Genomic DNA, 19,181 nt, shown 5'->3' on the forward strand with positions numbered 1-19,181 from the left:
ATAGCACGTGGTCTTAACACTGATGTGGAAACATACTCGCGACTCGATTATCACTAAACACAGCACGGTATATCATGCAATATAAACAAATCCATTAAGAAATTCTTGTGATGTCATTGTCCCGAGATCCTAATGACATGAAATTTCCAGCTTGGCACAAAAATAATAATCCTCGAAGCACACTCTGGAGTTGAGGTGGGATTAAAGAGAGTGAATGCATAGTACATGCATTTAAATAAAATCCAATCCAAGTAAAATCTGTCTGAAAACACGACAGCGCGATCACACCGTGTCACTTGTAGCAATGAACTGTGCAGTAAGTGGTCAATTCAAACATCGCTTTTTGCACGCTGCGGTAATGTGGTGCATGCTCCTTGAAACACGGCCAGCCATGACTCTGCCCTCCAGCTTTCATATATGTAACACTATGCTCAATCCTGACTAGTCTCCCAGTTCCTGCCACTGAAAAACATCCTCACAGCATGATGCTGCCACCACCATCTTTCACTGTAGGGATGGTGCATGGTTTCCACCAAATACCAGACCAGAGAATTTTATTTCTCATGGTCTGAGAGTCCTTCAGGTGTCTTTTGGCAAACTCCAGGCAGGCTGCCATGTGCCTTTTGCTAAGGAGTGGCTTCCATCTGGCCACTCTACCATACAGGCCTGATTTGTGGATTGCTGCAGTGATGGTTGTCATTCTGGAAGGTTCTCCTCTCTCCACAGAGGAACACTGGAGCTCTAACAGAGTGACCAGGGGAGGTGATGGTCTAAGCGCTGGGCCTGAGAACAGAGGATCCTCAGTTCAAATCCCAGCCTGACCAGAAAATCACTAAGGACCCTTGGGCAAGGTCCTTTATCCCCTAGTTGCTCCTGGTGTGTAGTGGGTACCTTGCATGGCAGCAGCCTGACATTGGGGTTAATGTGAGGCACTGAGTGTAAAGCACTTTGAGCGTCTGATGCAGATGGAAAAGCGCTATATAAATGCAGTCCATTTACCATTTATTTGACCATCAGGTTCTTGATCACCTCTCTGACTAAGGCCCTTCTCTCCCAATCACTTGGTTTAGACAGGTATCCAGCTCTAGGAAGAGTCCTAGTGGATCTGAACTTCTTGCACTTATGGACAGTGACGGCCACTATACTCAATGGGACCTTCAAAGCAGCAGAAATGTTTCTGTACTCTTCTCCAGATTTGTGGCTCAGACAATCATTTGACTTCATGCTTGGTTTGTGCTCTGACATGCACGTCAACTGTGGGAACCTTACATGTAGACAGGTGTGTGCCTTTCCAAACCATGTCCAATCAACTAATTTACTCTAGGTGGACTCCAATTAAGCTGAAGAAATATCTCAAGAATGATCAGTGGAAACAGGATGCACCTGAACTCAATTTTGAGCTTCATGGCAAAGGCTGTGAATACTTACATATGTGCGATTTCTTAGTTTTCTTATTTTTTAAACTTGCAAACATCTTAAAAAAAAAAAATAAATAATCATCATCATCATCACATTGTCATTATGGGGTACTGTGTTTAGAATGTTGAGGGAAAAAAAATTATTTCATCCATTTTGAATAAGGCTGTGATATAACAAAATGTGGAAAAAGTGAAACGCTGTGAATACTTCCGGATGAACCGTACAAGGAAAAAACTACACCAAACAAAAGGTCATGTTCAGAGTTTTAGAAGCAGTGAGTATGCAAACAAATGTAGAGATTCTTTAGCACGAGCTACTTTGTATGTGTTTTCTTTTTCTTACCTCTTCCTGTATGTACTGCAGCAGGAAGGGCGATGCTCTCAGATTGTCCACTGGGATGTTGAAGAATCCCTGAATCTCCTTCTGATGGAGATCCATGGTGATCAGGTGGGTAAGGCCTACAACAATGAGTTTGACAGTTTATGTTTGCATTTTAAAAGGTGTACTCACAGAAACAGCTGAAATTTTACATGTATGATGGACAAACAATTTAATATTGAAATAATAAGCTTTGAATTGTACCATGTTGTATATATTACAAATTTCTGACCTTTGTCTCAGACTAAAGAACAGGTAGCTCAGTGAATGCGAGTTGGGTTACCAATATGTAGACCTGGGTTCTATTCAACGGTCTGTGTCCTTGGCCAAGACTACAAACCCTGGCAAAAATTATGGAATCACCGGGCTCGGAGGATGTTTATTCAGATGTTTAATTTTGTAGAAAAAAAGCAGATCACAGACATGACACAAAACTAAAGTCATTTCAAATGGCAACTTTCTGGCTTTAAGAAACACTATAAGAAAATCAGGAAAATAATTGTGGCAGTCAGTAACAGTTACTTTTTTAGACCAAGCAGAGGGGAAAAAAAATATGGACTCACTCAATTCTGAGGAAAAAATTATGGAATCACCCTGTAAAATTTTCATCCCCAAAACTAACACCTGCATCAAATCAGATCTGCTCGTTAGTCTGCATCTAAAAAGGAGTGATCACACCTTGGAGAGCGGTTGCACCAAGTGGACTGACATGACTCATGGCTCCAACACGAGAGATGTCAATTGAAACAAGGAGAGGATTATCAAAACTCTTAAAAGAGGGTAAATCATCACGCAATGTTGCAAAAGATGTTGGTTGTTCACAGTCAGCTATGTCTAAACTCTGGACCAAATACAAACAACATGGGAAGGTTTTAAAGGCAAACATACTGGTAGACCAAGGAAGACATCAAAGCGTTAAGACAGAAAACTTAAAGCAATATGTCTCAAAAATCGAAATGCACAACAAATGAGGAACGAATGGGAGGAAACTGGAGTCAACGTCTATGACCGAACTGTAAGAAACCGCCTAAAGGAAATGGGATTTACATACAGAAAAGCTAAACGAAAGCCATCATTAACACCTAAACAGAAAAAACAAGGTTACAATGGACTAAGGAAAAGCAATCGTGGACTGTGGATGACTGATGAAGTCATATTCAGTGATGAATCTCAAATCTGCATTGGGCAAGGTGATGATGCTGGAACCTTTGTTTGGTGCAGTTCCAATGAGATTTATAAAGATGACTGCCTGAAGAGAACATGTAAATTTCCACAGTCATTGATGATATGGGGCTGCATGTCAGGTAAAGGCACTGGGGAGATGGCTGTCATTACATCATCAATAAATGCACAAGTTTACATTGATATTTTGGACACTTTTCTTATCCCATCAATTAAAAGGATGTTTGGGGATGATGAAATCGTTTTTCAAGATGATAATGCATCTTGCCATAGAGCAAAAACTGTGAAAACATTCCTTGAAAAAAGACACATAGGGTCAATGTCATGGCCTGCAAATAGTCCGGATCTTAATCCATTGAAATCTTTGGTGGAAGTTGAAGAAAATGGTCCATGACAAGGCTCCAACCTGCAAAGCTGATCTGGCAACAGCAATCAGAGAAAGTTGGAGCCAGATTGATGAAGAGTATTGTTTGTCACTCATTAAGTCCATGCCTCAGAGACTGCAAGCTGTTATAAAAGCCAGAGGTGGTGCAACAAAATACTAGTGATGTGTTGCAGCGTTCTTTTGTTTTTCATGATTCCATAATTTTTCCTCAGAATTGAGTGATTCCATATTTTTTTTCCCTTTGCTTGGTCTAAAAAAGTCACCGTTACTGACTGCCACAATTTTTTTTTCCTGATTTCTTATAGTGTTTCTTAAAGCCAGAAAGTTGCCATTTGAAATGACTTTAGTTTTGTGTCATGTCTGTGATCTGCTTTTTCTCTACAAAATTAAACAACTGAATGAACATCCTCCAAGGCCGGTGATTCCATAATTTTTGCCAGGGGTTGTATTCGTTTGCATTGTCCCAGTGCACTCAGCTGTATCAGGTACCAGCCTTAGCTGGGGAGGTAAGCTGTGATGGAGTGGTGTTCCATCCAGGTGAAGTTACACAGTCTTATTCACATCGTGCTACGGAAAAGGGTGAGCCCCATACGCTTTTTACTGTGGCTACGAGGGTATGCTAGTTGGAGCATGTGCAGGGCCACAGCATGATGAGACAAAAAGTGGTCAGTTCCTTTCCTCACCACCTTATACCTTTCCCAACTATTAGACAGGTACCCATTCTACTGTTGTTTGGGTGGGCATTGGGTGTGAGTCCCTGCTGGGACTTAAACCAGTGACCTTCTGCACAGAAGGATAACATGCTACGGTATCTGGGGATAAACACCAGCACCAATGTGTCTCAGGGCTTATGTAGAAGTTACCTCTGTCTCCAGTAATGGACTGTGTATCTAGACACATGACATGTCATGTCACAAGAAAAGGTATTCATCAAATGCCAGAAATAACTGACAGGGCACTTCAAAGTTGTGATACATGCTGTTTTCAAAGGTATTCGGTCATCACACAGCATGGAGCAGTTCACCAGATCTGGAGCTGTATGTTAGTTTTGAAAGAGTCCATGACATTTTACTTTATTTTTTTAAGTTAGAGATTACACAAGAACAAACTTTCTCCTTAATGCCGACTAACTGTTAAAACAGTTCCAAAGTTAATTTGAAACTAATTTCTGTCTTCTGAGTGTAGCTGTTCTAAAAATGTAACATTAGCAAAACTAAAAACAAAAAAAGTAGGACAAAGATAGCTGGTTAAACATGGACACGGACAATTATAACTCTGTGTGTGTTTGTGTGTGTGTGGGGGGGTGTCAGTGAAAGTAAACATGTTAAAATGCTCCATACGGCAGGTTTTGTGTCATTTCCACTTACCGGCTTTACACATCATAGAGGCGATGAGCTTGGAGACTATGGAGCCTCTCTTCCTCATCTTACACTGCTTGCTGTAGGGAAAATATGGGAGGACGCCTGTGATACTTTTGGCACAAGACGTCCTGCATGCATAAACCATGATGAGCATCTCCATGATGGTGGTGTTCACATCTCTGATAAGAGTGTACAAACCAGGAGGAGCAGAAGAAGAGGAGGGGAAGAAACAGAAGAGAAAGTATTAATAATGTGTGAGATGAGCAAGTGTTTGTTTTAAAATGTTTTATTCTGTGTGTGTTCCTTCATACTTGGACACCGTCTGGATCACAAAGACATCTTTGCCTCGCACAGACTCCTGGATCTGTACCCGTGTTTCTATGGAAACAAACGGGATGTGAAAACATTACTGTCTAAAAGAAAGCTTGCAAGGCCTGTCAGCTTTGTCGCAACAGCAAATCCAAGGTGGATCTGCATGTTGTTCTGCACAGGTTTTACACCGGATGCCCTTCCAGACGCAACTCCACATTACATGGAGAAATGTGTGCAGGGGTGGGATTTGAACCCGGAACCTTCTGCACTGAAACCAAGCGCATTAACCACTTGGCCACCACCCCTGCCTTAGGAGGAAAAATCATAAATGACAAAATCATGGTTTTGAGTGAAGCACTGACCCTGTGCTATGCCTTAGATCTGAATAGTGAAGAGTCTGACTTTTAAAGACACACACGAGCAGGTTAACATTTATTTATGTACACATCATTCCTGGTTAGGAGCTACCTTACCTCTGTTAGCTTCCTGGTACACCTGCACTTTGCCAAGCTCCACTCCTAACCGCCTGGGAGGGAGAGGGAAAGCAACCAAACATAAGTTAAAACAATCTTTACTAACATGATAAAACAATGACACAGTAAGCAGATCAAAAGTACTTAGAGTGTGATGCAACACCTACATGCCAATTAAATATTAAAGCCAGGTTCACTAGTAATAAATCATCTGAAATGATTAATGTTAGCAGGAGGTGGTAATGGTAGAAAATATTTTTTTTTTTCAAATATGCTTACATCCACTTCAGAGATTGTGTAATTTGGGAGATATTCATATAGGAAGTGGGTGTCTACCATGACAAAAAAACCCCACCCCATGCAAAAAACAAACAAACTGCAATATATACTGTAATTGTAACAGCTTTCAAAATATTAGAATGTAATTGTTTTGACTTCATAATTAGTTTTGATGAACCCTGCATTGAACACAACATTCACGTTTATGATATATAATGCTCCTGACTTAGTAGCACTTGTTTTAGAGAAGTCACAAAACCTACATGAGTACTGATATTATTACAGTGATCATGCAATTACACATGTAATTTCAAGTCACAGCATGGCAAGTTGTAGTAAATCAAGTGTCATGGCCATGCCAAAAACAAGATCTCAGGCTAAAGAATTTGCTAAAACCTTTGACAATGGTTTATGTTTTTAAAGTTTTTGAAGAGCATGGCCTCCTCCTAAGTTATTCACACAGTGTTACTGAAATAAAACCTTTGTGAAAGAATTGTGTTTATAAAGTTTTTGAAGAGCATGGACAAACTTTACACATAGCGGAATAGCCAGATAATTTAAAATAGACCATACTGTGTTACATTCAAGGGGTGGGGGGTTATTTTCAAGATATAGGATTAATTTTGATGCCAAAATGCTGATATTAATATTGTGAATCATTTCCCAAGTGGATGTATTGAAATTCTGACTTGTGATTTTACCACATCCTGCTATTAATGTAAAATTTGACATTTTCCTATCTATCCGCAGAGGCACAGAAATGTTTAGAATTTGAAGAAATAAAGTGTTAAAGGTGTTTAAAATACACTACAATAATAACATTAATTACTGTACACAGTAATGATGGTAAAGTAATTTTAAAGATTTTACACTTAGAGTTCTTTGCTGTGTTACACTCCTTCATAGGGATGGAATTAAGAAGCAGTTCCAAATTTCTCAACCCACTGGAATCATATGCCTCAGGCATCAATTTCTTTTATCACTGATACCAGGGTTTTCTGATAGATCAGTGATACAAAAAAAAAATGTGCCATGACGTCAGGCATGACACCAACTCTGTATCAAGCAACAAGGAAACCTGTTTTATTGACGCCAATAATCTGTGCCCAACTACAAAAACTGAATGATCAGGAAATCGATAAAATCTCAATTCCCATCCCTATTCCTTAATATACAATATTCGCACCAAATTTCATTTTCTATGAGACGCAACAAGTGCAATCAGCTGTTCCGTAAGCATGCAACTGTATGTTTTTGCCTTTGTCTGGTGGAGGTCAGAGCTGAAGACACTGCACAAAAGCCTAACATGATGTCACGCTGTCACAATATGAGAAGTACCAAAGTGCTGTCTGTGTATTTGACGCCTCCATTTGCCCTTCTGAAACTGCCCATAGAACTGACAACTAAGTAAATACAATATATTAGCTTTTCCCACAAACTGCCAATTTAACCAGGTTTATCCCACAAAAATTACTATATTCTACACCCTTCCAACACAATCTATTCAGTCAAATTTTCAGAATGAGTAAATAATACAAGACAAATGTATAGTGGTAGCTACCATGCTGAATTAGAACTCAACATTACACAGCACCATATCTCAAGTGCTGTACAATGGCAACAAATATAATAAATAAGAATAAATAAATAAAACACAATCTAAAATTAAACTGCTATGCAAGGATACAAGTAAAAGAAGTAAAAATTAACCTGACAATTTAAACATCTTAATGGACACAGGAATAAAAGATGCACGGGCAGGCTTTGTTTTTATTGTGATCAGTAATTCTAAATGATGAACAGAAGGAAGAAGATTAAACTCCTTAAAATGGATAGTGAGGATAGTGAAATATGTGTTGCGCTTTACTGGTAACACATTGACCATAAACATACAGCAGCTTTGCTTGCTGGATCCTGATCCCCTCATTCACCACTTTAACCAGCTTTGGCAGTCTGTTCTTACTAGATACTGAAAGACCACCATACAATGCCACAATGCAAATGTGACAACAGATTCTGTAAAACACTGACAAAATAAAGTCATTAAAAATATTGCACACATTAAATGACTTCATCTTCCTTAAAAAGAAGGGCCACTGCTGGAATTATTATTATTTTTTTTTTAATACAAACAGCGTCAGTGTTTGAATCAAAGCATAATGTGTCATCAATAACAGTACCCACATATTTATGAGAAAGAACCTCAACATCCTTCACCTGAAAGACAGTATGCGCAACACTAGGGTTCTATGATTTCAATAACCATGTCTTTAGTCTTGGATACATTTACTGATAAATCAAAATCCTTGCACCATATAAAGAACTCACCAACAACAGGACCACTCTAAATCTCATAAATATTTAAAAGGCTTACAGTAGCTGCGGTTACATGGACCAAAAGTAATCTGACCGAACAATCAGCTCAAAATCACGCCATGTAAACAGCTCCATCTGATTAGAATAGCCCAATCCGATCGAAATTACGATCGGGTTAGAGGAGGTGGTGTAACCCTGTTTTTAACCCAATCGCATTCCATGTAAACGGCACGTCAGATTGTCTGCCTGTGAGGAGCCTTATTGCGCATGTCTGTTACGTCACATCACCACGTGACGGTTCCTGCTCTGTGTTCGCGGAAATGGCGACGGCAAAAAAACAGCTGGACATTACAAGAGCCAATACTCCTCAACGTTTTAAAAGAATTTAAAATAAGTGGAAAAGCTTGACGGTCGTAAGTTTGCAGCATAGACTTGTGTCCGGAGTCAGCAGGTCAGTACAGCAAATTAAAAACCGCTGGGAAGCAACGAGCGCTTTGTACAAGCAGCTAAAAACGAGCAGAAGCGGCGCAGCTCCAACCAGCTTCACTTATTATAAATTAATGGAGTAATAATCGGAGGTCAACTGCTCTCCAAGGAGCACACTGGAGTAGAAGTTGGTTTTCCACCGGAGGAAAGTTCACCCGAGACACGGGAAAGCCTGGAGGTAAGTCCTGATAATATCACGCTAACTCAACATTCCTTTTTTTTTATTTTTTATTTTTACGAGACGTACTTTGAGCCAAATGTGTGGCTTTAGTTCAAGTTAATGTTGGGGATTCATGTTAAGTTATCCCATAGGTTTATTAGCGGAGTAAAGTGCATGACCACAGTCTGTCATCGAGTTAACCAACACTGTTTATCCTCGTTCACTTTCGTGCATCATGTTATTTTCTACTCTCATATACAGTAGTGTTCAGAATAATAGTGCTATGCGACTACAAAGATTAATCCAGGTTTTGGGTATATTTCTTATTGTTACATGGGAAACAAGGTACCAGTCGATTCAGTAGATTCTCACAAATCCAGCAAGACCAAGCATTCATGATATGCACACTCTTAAGGCTATGAAATTGGGTTATTAGTAAAAAAAAAAAGTAGAAAAGGGGGTGTTCACAATAATACTAACATCTGCTGCTGACACTACAAACTCAAAACTATTATGTTCAAACTGCTTTTTTAGCAATCCTGTGACTCACTAAACTAGTATTTAGTTGTATAATCACAGTTTTTCATGATTTCTTCACATCTGCGAGGCATTAATTTTGTTGGTTTGGAACCAAGAATTTGCTCGTTTACTAGTGTGCTTGCGGTCATTGTCTTGTTGAAACACCCATTTCAAGGGCATGTCCTCTTCAGCATAAGGCAACATGACCTCTTCAAGTATTTTAACATATCCAAACTGATCCATGATACCTGGTATGCGATATATAGGCCCAACACCATAGTAGGAGAAACATGCCCATATCATGATGCTTGCACCACCAAGCTTCACTGTCTTCACTGTGAACTGTGGCTTGAATTCAGAGTTTGGGGGTCGTCTCACAAACTGTCTGTGGCCCTTGGACCCAAAAAGAACAATTTTACTCTCATCAGTCCACAAAATATTCCTCCATTTCTCTTTAGGCCAGTTGATGTGTTCTTTGGCAAATTGTAACCTCTTCTGCACGTCTTTTATTTAACAGAGGGACTTTGCGGAGGATTCTTGCAAATAAATTAGCTTCACACAGGCGTCTTCTAACTGTCACAGCACTTACAGGTAACTCCAGACTGTCTTTGATCATCCTGGAGCTGATCAGTGGGTGAGCCTTTGCCATTCTGGTTATTCTTCTGTCCATTTTGATGGTTGTTTTCTGTTTTCTTCCACACGTGTCTGGTTTTTTGTCCATTTTAAAGCATTGGAGATCATTGCAGATGAACAGCCTATAATTTTTTACACCTGCGTATGTTTTCCCCTCTCCAATAAACGTTTTAATCAAACTACGCTGTTCTTCTGAACAATGTCTTGAACGTCCCATTTTCCTCAGGCTTTCAAAGAGAAAAGCATGTTCAACAGGTGCTGGCTTCATCCTTACATAGGAGACACCTGAGTCACACCTGTTTGTTCCACAAAATTGACGAACTCACTGACTGAATGCCACACTACTATTATTGTGAACACCCCCTTCTCTACTTTTTTTTTTACTAATAGCCCAATTTCATAGCCGTAAGAGTGTGCATATCATGAATGCTTGGTCTTGTTGGATTTGTGAGAATCTACTGAATCGACTGGTACCTTGTTTCCCATGTAACAATAAGAATCGCAGTATGGGTATGATCAGACACTGCAGAAAATGCATTCCACAGCATTTAACCAAACAGTTAGTTCAATCATTAGTGCTCTCCCAGATGGATTATGCTTCTGTGGTTTAGTCAAATACAACTGAATATAATTTGCACAGGTTAAAAGTTGCCCAGAACAAATCGGCACGAATTGTGTTGAGCTGTCCATATAGAACCAATGTAACATCAATGCACAGTGAACTGGCCTGGCTGAAGGTAAAATGTAGACTGAAATATTTTTTGTTAACATTTATTAGAAATGTTATTATAACCAAAAGTCCAGAAATTATTTTTAGTAAATTGTCATTTTCTCTGATGTTCATAATTATGTAACTCGTCAAAGCAGTAACATAAGAGGTTTGCTCCCTGTGTGTAGAACGGGTCAAATGCAATGCACTGTTGTTTATCGTGCCATGGTCGCCTGGAATGCACTGCCTACTTTTTTGGTGTCAGAAACAAATAAAAAGTTGTTTCAGAAGAAGTTAAAACTATTTCTATTCACACAATGATCTAATGTATACTTTTTATTATATACTGTTACTATGAACTTCTAATTATGATCATGTTTATGTGTATATATATATAATTTTATATTTTTGTACATTTTTCAAGTGAGCTGTACTGTTACTTTTTTTTGTATATTATGTTATTCACATTTCAGATCTGATTTTAATGGAAGTGGAAATTCATGAGTTTAGAGTCAACTATGGGCTTTCATACTTAAGGAGTGTGTGTGTGTGTTGAAAAATGAATGTAATGAATTTTAAAAGACCCCAGGAAGAATAGCTACTGATTTTCAGTGGCTAATGGGGATCTTAATAAACTAAACTAAACCATAGAGAGGAGGCTCCAGACAAAAAGTGAGTTTTTTTAAAGAGTAATATGCTGCAAAATAAGACCCCAGTGAGTTATTGAAATTTCCTGTAGAGCTTGTTGAAAAAAATAATGTTCAAGTCATTGCATATTTATTTATTTGGAGTGCTTTATTTTTTAGAAATGGTAATATTACAAAGTTCCAGCAGAATATGACAGTTAATATCCTTTAGACAGTTGAGACACAAACATATTTTCATTTCAATTTTGTTTTCCTGTTTTGAGCTTTGTGAAGTCAAAAGCCATGTGGATAAGTTACAACATATTTGAATATAGAAGCAGGATGATTCTTTGGTATAATACATGACAGAGATCCACAAAGAGAAAAACATAAACCTTTTTTTCTTTGCTAACTGAAATTATACATTCTTTCGAGATCGAAAGCCATCATCTGGTGATGCCAAGCTCCTGGGTGATCGGTCAGCCCAGCAGAGATCTTTCCTGGACAATATACAACAGCAGCACGAGAGGAATCTGGAAAGAGAAGAGAGGCTTCTTTCCAGGTTTATGGAAGAAAGTACCTGCTCAACTGAAAGCATTATAGGGCAACTGTTTGATGGTCTTCAGGCTCTCCTTTCTCAATCCTACTCATCAGTTCCACATTTACATGAACAAAGTTAGTCTGTGACCTTGCTGAGATAAGCATGTAACAGCCCAAAAATGACCACTCGTCCCAAGTGTTACTTCAAATACAGCTGGATTTTCTAAACTGCAGCAGCTATAGGTTTTCCAAGGTACTCGGTATGCTCAGAATGACCAGTACATGTTTAGAAGGGTCATAGAAGAGTGTAAAATTTCAAAATTTTTTATTTTACGAAAAGAAAAGAAAAAAACATTAGGTCAAATGACCTACATACAGTCTGGAATCGCCACATATTTAGTATCTTAAACTTTTTGTTGTGGATGTTCCCTGATAATCTTTAAAACATTTAAGACCTCTAGATACTGCTGTCTGCCAAAGATACAAGGTTTGTTTTGTATTTTTACATTGATAACAGTAGGACTGAAAATAAAAATTTCATATTTGGAAAATGTTCATTTTCTTTGGATGTGTGGTAATACGTTGACCCACTTATTTTAGCCATTTTCTCTTAAAAAAATCAAAATAGAAATTTTACACTTTTGTTTGACCCTCCCAAAAATGTACCGGTCATTTTCAACATGTTCAACACCTTGGAAAATCTCTAGCTGCTGCTGTTTAGAAAATACATCTGTATTTGAAGTAACACTTGGGATGAAAAAGGGTTTGGGCATTTTGGGCTGTTAGTCCTGGATAGAGATTTTGGCACATATCTCAAGTTGTTCATTGGGGTCATATTAGTCTGGAACAGGTGAATTAATCTCTCCTAAATGATGTGCAAGCATCTCAGCTTGGTCCTCTACTAAGTCCACTGTTTCATCACCAATCACAGCGAGCCACCTGACCACCCAACCCAAGTTACCACCTGCCAAATCAGCACACAGAATAATCAAAATAATAGTGGAAACTGACTACAGCCCACACATGTAGAAATTGAATATAAGAAACTGGCCCTGATGTTTAGTTTCTTTAAATTTTTCCTGGTAGTATGTTATTTTGCTGACACAGAGCCACCTTTAGGGTTTGGTTTTATGATCTGACATCACAATAATGCCAGTTTAAGAAGTAATGCCAAGCTCTGATGTAAGTGAATAAAACTTTTTAGCACTATATTTTATTTTTAACCAAATTGTTGTGGTGCTGCCAGATTTTTATTTTATATATGTGTATGGAAGAAAGTTGTATTTACTTTAATAAAAAAAAAGAGAAAATGTGTTTGTCAGAATTTTTTGTTAATGGAGATGACCATTTCAGAAAGGGAAGTGATTGAACACGTACTCCTTCAATGCCATCGTTGTCCTGCTCCCACCGGAATAGCTCTGCATCGAGACTTGTGGTCCAGGCTGAGGAAAGATACCATCAAAGTGACCAGCGTTCTCCAACCAGTTGTTGCTTGCATTGTTCCTCTCATTTTGACAGAAATTAGGAAGTGCACAGCAGGATGCTATCACAGCTGGTGTAAAGGTGAAGTGAAAATCTCTTGTCTTCAGTAGCACCCTCCACCTGGACTTCAAAATCCCTAAAGTGTTTTCTACTGTTACACAGAGCGAGCTGAGGTTCACATGAACAGATTTCTCCTCTGGGGTCAGATGTGTAGAATTTGTGCAGCCTTTCAGCAACCAGTCGAGTGGATCTGCAGGGTCACCAATGATTTGTAGCCGTACATCTTCGCCCTCAGTGTTTTTCACACCCTAAAACAGAAAATGGTTATGTATTTTAAAATTCTGATGCTTAATGAGTCATTATATTCTTAAGAATAAATCAGGCGAACAAAGCACAGGGTGTAGTGGATATAACTTTTTTCCTCTTAAGTTTGAAAGATACCTTTGGCAGTTGATAAGCTCTAAAAAAGGTCTGAATGGCACAAAACATTGAAATCTTGGGCTTTTCCAGGCATTTTGCAACTGATGTTGCAAAATCTCAAAGCAAACAACTTGTTTTAGTTGAGTAAAGTAAGTAGGAAATGTAAAAAGACCTCACACACAAGGTTTGTTTCATTTATTCATGAAACTGCTTTATTGTCATATTTTGAGAAGTTCATTGTTTAAAATAATTTTTGTGAGATTTCATAGTGGGCTCTACCTAAAAGCCACAGAAAAAAGTTAGCAGAAGTCATAAAAGTGGTAGCTGTGACATTATTGATTGTGGGTCAATGAAAATGACAGACGTTCAGAAATAACCTACCTGCATGTGTCTGTGAGTCCCGTCAGTTATTTGAGGAATATGATGCGTTTCCTCAAAGCTCCGTCTGATCTCCAAGGCTTCTTTTTCATTTGGCTCGTAAATCAGCTGTTTAATCCGTCGGTGTTTACAGCTTTACAAAAACCGTGCTCCGTGCTACATCACGTAAAAACACATTCCGCCGTGCTCGTTTCTTTCTGAACACGTCCTGAAGAAGAAGCATGTTCCTCTGATGCTGCAGTTTCAAAAGAAATGCGCAAAGAATAACACTAATCTTAATTACTCCAGAAAACAAATCCATTGTTTATACGGGCGGCTTCCGGGTACAATTCATTTGCGTATGTCACAAACGGCAGACGTCACAACGCAAAGCATTATGGAATTGCTCTATTGACTGAAGCGGATCGTCATCACGGTGCATGTAAACACACACAGCAAGCGGATCACTTTATGGCACGTTCATGTAAACAGGACAATCTGATCCACCAATCGGATAGAATTCAATCAGATCAGAAACAGTGTCCATGTAAAAGTAGCTAGTGACTGCACCATCGACAAATTTCACAAAATGCCTGTTCTCATAAGTACTCCTACAGTCAATAGTGTATAAAATAAAAAACAAAGGTGAAAGGAGACAGCCCTGCACTGAACCAGCAGAAGAGAATCATTTGGAAGACACAATTAACCTGAATACACTGTGACCTGTCTGACAAAAAAAAACAAAAAAAAAAAACAACAATGATCCAGACAACAAAACTGAAATTAAAATAAGAAAGTAAGTTTCTCAGCCAATAGCTAAGACTGGATGGGAAGTCAGTAAATGGTAACCTAGCATGTGTTTAGAGACCTCAAAATGATGAGCTAGAAAATTTAAAGTGCTGGCTCATCGCCACCTCTCCCAGGGGTCTAAATGATCTCCCACCTGCTTCAGTATCTCCTGCTTAACCAGTTTTCTCAAAGGTTTTCCATCACCAATGAGGCAAGAGCTACTGGTCTGAAACCATAAAAGGTTTTAGCATTATTGCACTTAGCAACAGGGACAACAGTGGCATGTTTCCACACTTTAGGAACTGTTTGGACCAGAACAGAGAGTGAAAATTGCTTGAAAAGTCCTACTTTGTTGTGAAGCACAAGACTTAAGCACCTTGCCAGTAAAAGTACCTTGACACACAAATTTGTTCCCCTCACTTGCACACAATCTTACGTGCCAATGAGTAAACTCGTCATAAACTGTTGCAAACTGTGCGTGAAATGTGAGTGGCTGCTTGCCAGTGCGCCAAGAAAATTCTGAATTGTTCAAAACGTCTGGCACGCATTAAATTTGTGAATGTTGCACAACTTTTTCGAAAACACTGCATGTCACTGTGCGTCAATGCGCGCAGGGCATCTGAATGACGATGACAAGATATTACATCTTTAATAAACATAATTTTACAGATACATTATCTAACTCATAAGAAGGAATGCAAATGCAACTGTTTTACCAATCCATTACTAACATACACATATATACACATGCATTCACCAATGCATGACGTGCATGAGACAACCTGCACCTGTCGATACTTTCTCTGTGATTCTGGAAGCGATGAGACAATGGTTTCATCAGCCAAGTTCTAGGAGCAAATGTGTCATCGGCTACAAAATGATTATTTTATACAGCGTGGCGTCAAGCGGGACAAAGTGAGAAGCATTGGCATGACAAATTGCATGGTGTGCGGGGATCAAACTTGTGCAAGTGTCAAGGTGCCTTAATGTTGTCTGGAACAGGGCTCTGACTGATCTTTGTTTGCTTAAAGATGTTTACAACTGTAGGGACTCAAAGCTAAAGACAGCGATGTTACTGGTTTCCTCACAAAAATCATCATTACATCTCAAATAAAAACTATTAGATGTGAAATAAGAGACAGTGCCATTCCACATAGATCTGAGGTCAGACTCACTCAATTTAAATTCAATTTTAGCTTTATATCTCAGCTTTGCCTTTGCAATTTCAGCATAAGCAATTTTGTCTACACATAAAAAGTAGGCTTTTTTTCAAGAAGCAGAATTTTCAGTTCCTTGATACTCCAAAAGAATGCTTTGATGATACACAAAATATTGAAATAAGAAGCAGGAAAACCTGTTTTTCAAGGAACTTTACATGTTGTTTACTCCAAAATAACCAGTCATGCTTGGTATCCTTCTTGCACTCACTCAGCAATCCTCTTGCCAAGCTCACGACTGGAGGGGTGCGAGTTGGCAGTGAAGATCACCAGGCCTCCCTTGGTGTGGTTCATGTCTCCGGGGTCTTGGCTGCTGCTCTCGTCACGCTCGGGCAGTGGATCCCTGGGCACCCACGCTATACTGAGACCTTCCTACAGTGGCACAGCACACACAAAGACATTGGTAATGCTTAAGTTGATAGAAAAAATCCAAGAAAGCTATGATGCTCCTAGAAGCTACCATCTAGCAAATACAGAAAAATGTGATGTGCATTGGTCTTGTAAACATAATTTATTCTATATAATCTTCAGAAGTATATTATTCAACTTTTCCCCATAGTCTAGTGTTAGAAACAGCACACATAAACACAATATGGCTCATTATCAAACTGCAGTACTTGCAGAACCGCATTTCTTCAGAATCCATTCAGCACCAAAGTGTCATGATACATATCAAATAGGAATATAAGTGTACCATCTCAACCCATAACAGGATATGGCAGGACAAATTTCCTTTTTATTAACCTGGGTTCAATATGCTGGGCCAAAAATACTGAGATAAATATCATGACAAAGAATCATCCATCACAACGGGCCCAACATATTTATGTTAACAGATTAATCTGCCAGTTCAATGCAGTGAATGTAAAATAATTAAAATCCCCAGAGTTCAATGTGATGTTTTCAAATGTCTTTTTAGTTACGAGTTATGTCTTAGAAGTCAAATTCATGTCTCTGGGTCCTCAGTCTTTGAGACAGGGAGACATCTGGGAAGTAGCATGATGATGATCATGATGAGCTTGTTGAACAGAAGTGTTTGGCAATGCAGATACCTTTGCAGATGAATAACGGTCCAAGTCTTTAAGGTCCTGGTGCAGCACTGTGAGATTTTGATGTTAAATAGTGACCTAAGGCAATGTCTGAATCTCTTTTGTTGCAGGTCTCATTGGTGGACGCTTGAGTATCAACATCGTGTCAAATAAAAGGTTACATAGGAAGCCTGAGATGAGGAATAGCACTTTGTGAGGGATACATATGCCAACATTTTTGCCATGTGGCATGTTTCTCTGGTCATAACCCAGCATGCAGGTGCCTCAGTGCTGAGGAATGCAAAAGCTGGACAAGGGCAAGTGGACAACCTGGGTGTGGCAGATGTATGATTACTTTTGAGAGGTGGTGGTGGACCACTCTGCCTGGATGATTTCCATCCAGGATGACTCCATGGTGTGGTGAGGCATTCTCCTATATCTGACATGGTCAAACCCCAAACATAACAAACTTCCAGTGACATAAAAAAAAGACAAAAGATTGCACCAAAAAAAGTAAAAACTAACAAACTAAGGTGAAAGACTAAGACAACTGCGTTCTGTGCAGTATGCAAATCAGTATGAAGTTTTTTTTTTTTTTTTTTGGTTCTGCTGAAACTTCTTGAAGGGCCTTTGCAAATTACTTTATCTTAAATAGTTTAGGCTTACGATTTTTTTAATGAAATGCATAAAACGTTGCGCATTTGCGGAAATCTGCAAAATAATTCCGAAATGACCCAGGTACATTTCTGGAATATTTCCAATTCGCAGACTGCGCGGAACAAATCCGAGACGACAGTCACGACATATGGCAACACGCAAGTGCTGCTAAGCTAGCTGAACAAGACACAATTACCATCTATAGCAAACGTTAATTATTAGTTAAGAAACAGGAATTTTTTTTTGTTTGCTAAACTACGATTTTTTAATGATGCTGCTTATTTTTCCGTGCCGTTAGACTGCTTGGATCAAAACGGAGGCTAAACGATAACTATTTGGCTGGAAGCTAATCTAAAAGCGCTACCGTTAGCTAGCGAGAATAAACCTGCCGCGGACACTAGTGTGTGAACTCTTGCTCGCCTGCCTCAGAAAGGACTTTTTATATATACCGCGCCAGTAAAAGAGAAGAAAAACTATTGACTTAAACACTGCCCAGGACAAATCCTCACCAGTTTGCGTGGTCGTGGACAAGACTGATTACCAGCAGCCTCCAGCTACTCTCGGCTCCTACACTACAGTGCCCCTACGACGCTCAGATTTGATGGACGTACAGCTTGACCAATGAAACGTCACAAATCCAGCAAATGGGCGTTTCATGGCGCGTTCATGCACTTTTTTTCAAGCTTATGAATATTGTGCTTTGTTTTGGTCGGAGTAAATGATTTCCAGAAGAAATGTATTAATCTCAGAGGGTTATGTACGAATGAGTCATGTATTAACTTTAGGATTTTACAAATTTAAAAAAAATTAACATGGAAAAGTAACAAACTGTAATGGCAAAGGATGAACGCTTTAAATATGAATAGTAAATGTTTTTTCACGGCTGGGTTTGAATACCGAAAAAAAAAAAAATCAGTCTATGTATTTGTCGCTTCGCTTAGTTCTGACAATCTGTGGCCAGAGTGTGTTTTTGTCCGAACTGTGAGACACGACGACAGAGATACCGAGGGTGGTCAGGGGGATCATAACATTTCCAATTGTCAGTAAACTACATCAACAGCAGAGGTCTCCCCAAGACTGCAAGAGATGGGCGCAATTTGGTGGGGGATAGGGGGGACATGTCCCCCCCACCTTTTCAACCAGGGGGCACAGAATATGATATGTCCCCCCCACCTTCTGACATATACGAGGTCTGTTAGAAAACTATCCGACCTTTTTATTTTTTGCAAAAACCATATGGATTTGAATCACGTGTGATTGCATCAGCCAAGCTTGAACCTTCGTGCGCATGCGTGAGTTTTTTCACGCCTGTCCGTTGCGTCATTCGCCTGTGAGCAGGCTTTGTGTGAGCAGTGCTCCACCCCTCTCGTGGGATTTTTATTGCGAATTTCTCCGCAAGTCTGTCTCAATGTGCCGAAAAAGTGCTGATGTCCACGTCTTCTGCAATGTCTGT

The 19,181-nt window shown here is 39.2% G+C and overlaps 1 protein-coding gene across 1 annotated transcript; it reads right to left on the reverse strand.

Moving 5' to 3' along the window:
- Positions 1-1,722: 1,722 nt before the first annotated feature.
- Positions 1,723-18,326, reverse strand: LOC117528747 (phosphoribosyl pyrophosphate synthase-associated protein 2-like). Its single transcript, XM_034191379.1, has 6 exons — positions 18,238-18,326; positions 16,255-16,415; positions 5,511-5,563; positions 5,037-5,103; positions 4,732-4,904; positions 1,723-1,877 (listed from the first exon to the last, which is right to left on the reverse strand). The coding sequence occupies exons 2-6, from the start codon at positions 16,335-16,337 to the stop codon at positions 1,723-1,725; spliced, it is 531 nt and encodes a 176-aa protein (XP_034047270.1). The 5' UTR covers positions 16,338-16,415; positions 18,238-18,326.
- Between the last annotated feature and the right edge of the window lie 855 nt (positions 18,327-19,181).

The sequence above is a fragment of the Thalassophryne amazonica genome, chromosome 16 (genome assembly GCF_902500255.1).
Source record: "Thalassophryne amazonica chromosome 16, fThaAma1.1, whole genome shotgun sequence".
Lineage (NCBI taxonomy): Eukaryota > Metazoa > Chordata > Actinopteri > Batrachoidiformes > Batrachoididae > Thalassophryne > Thalassophryne amazonica.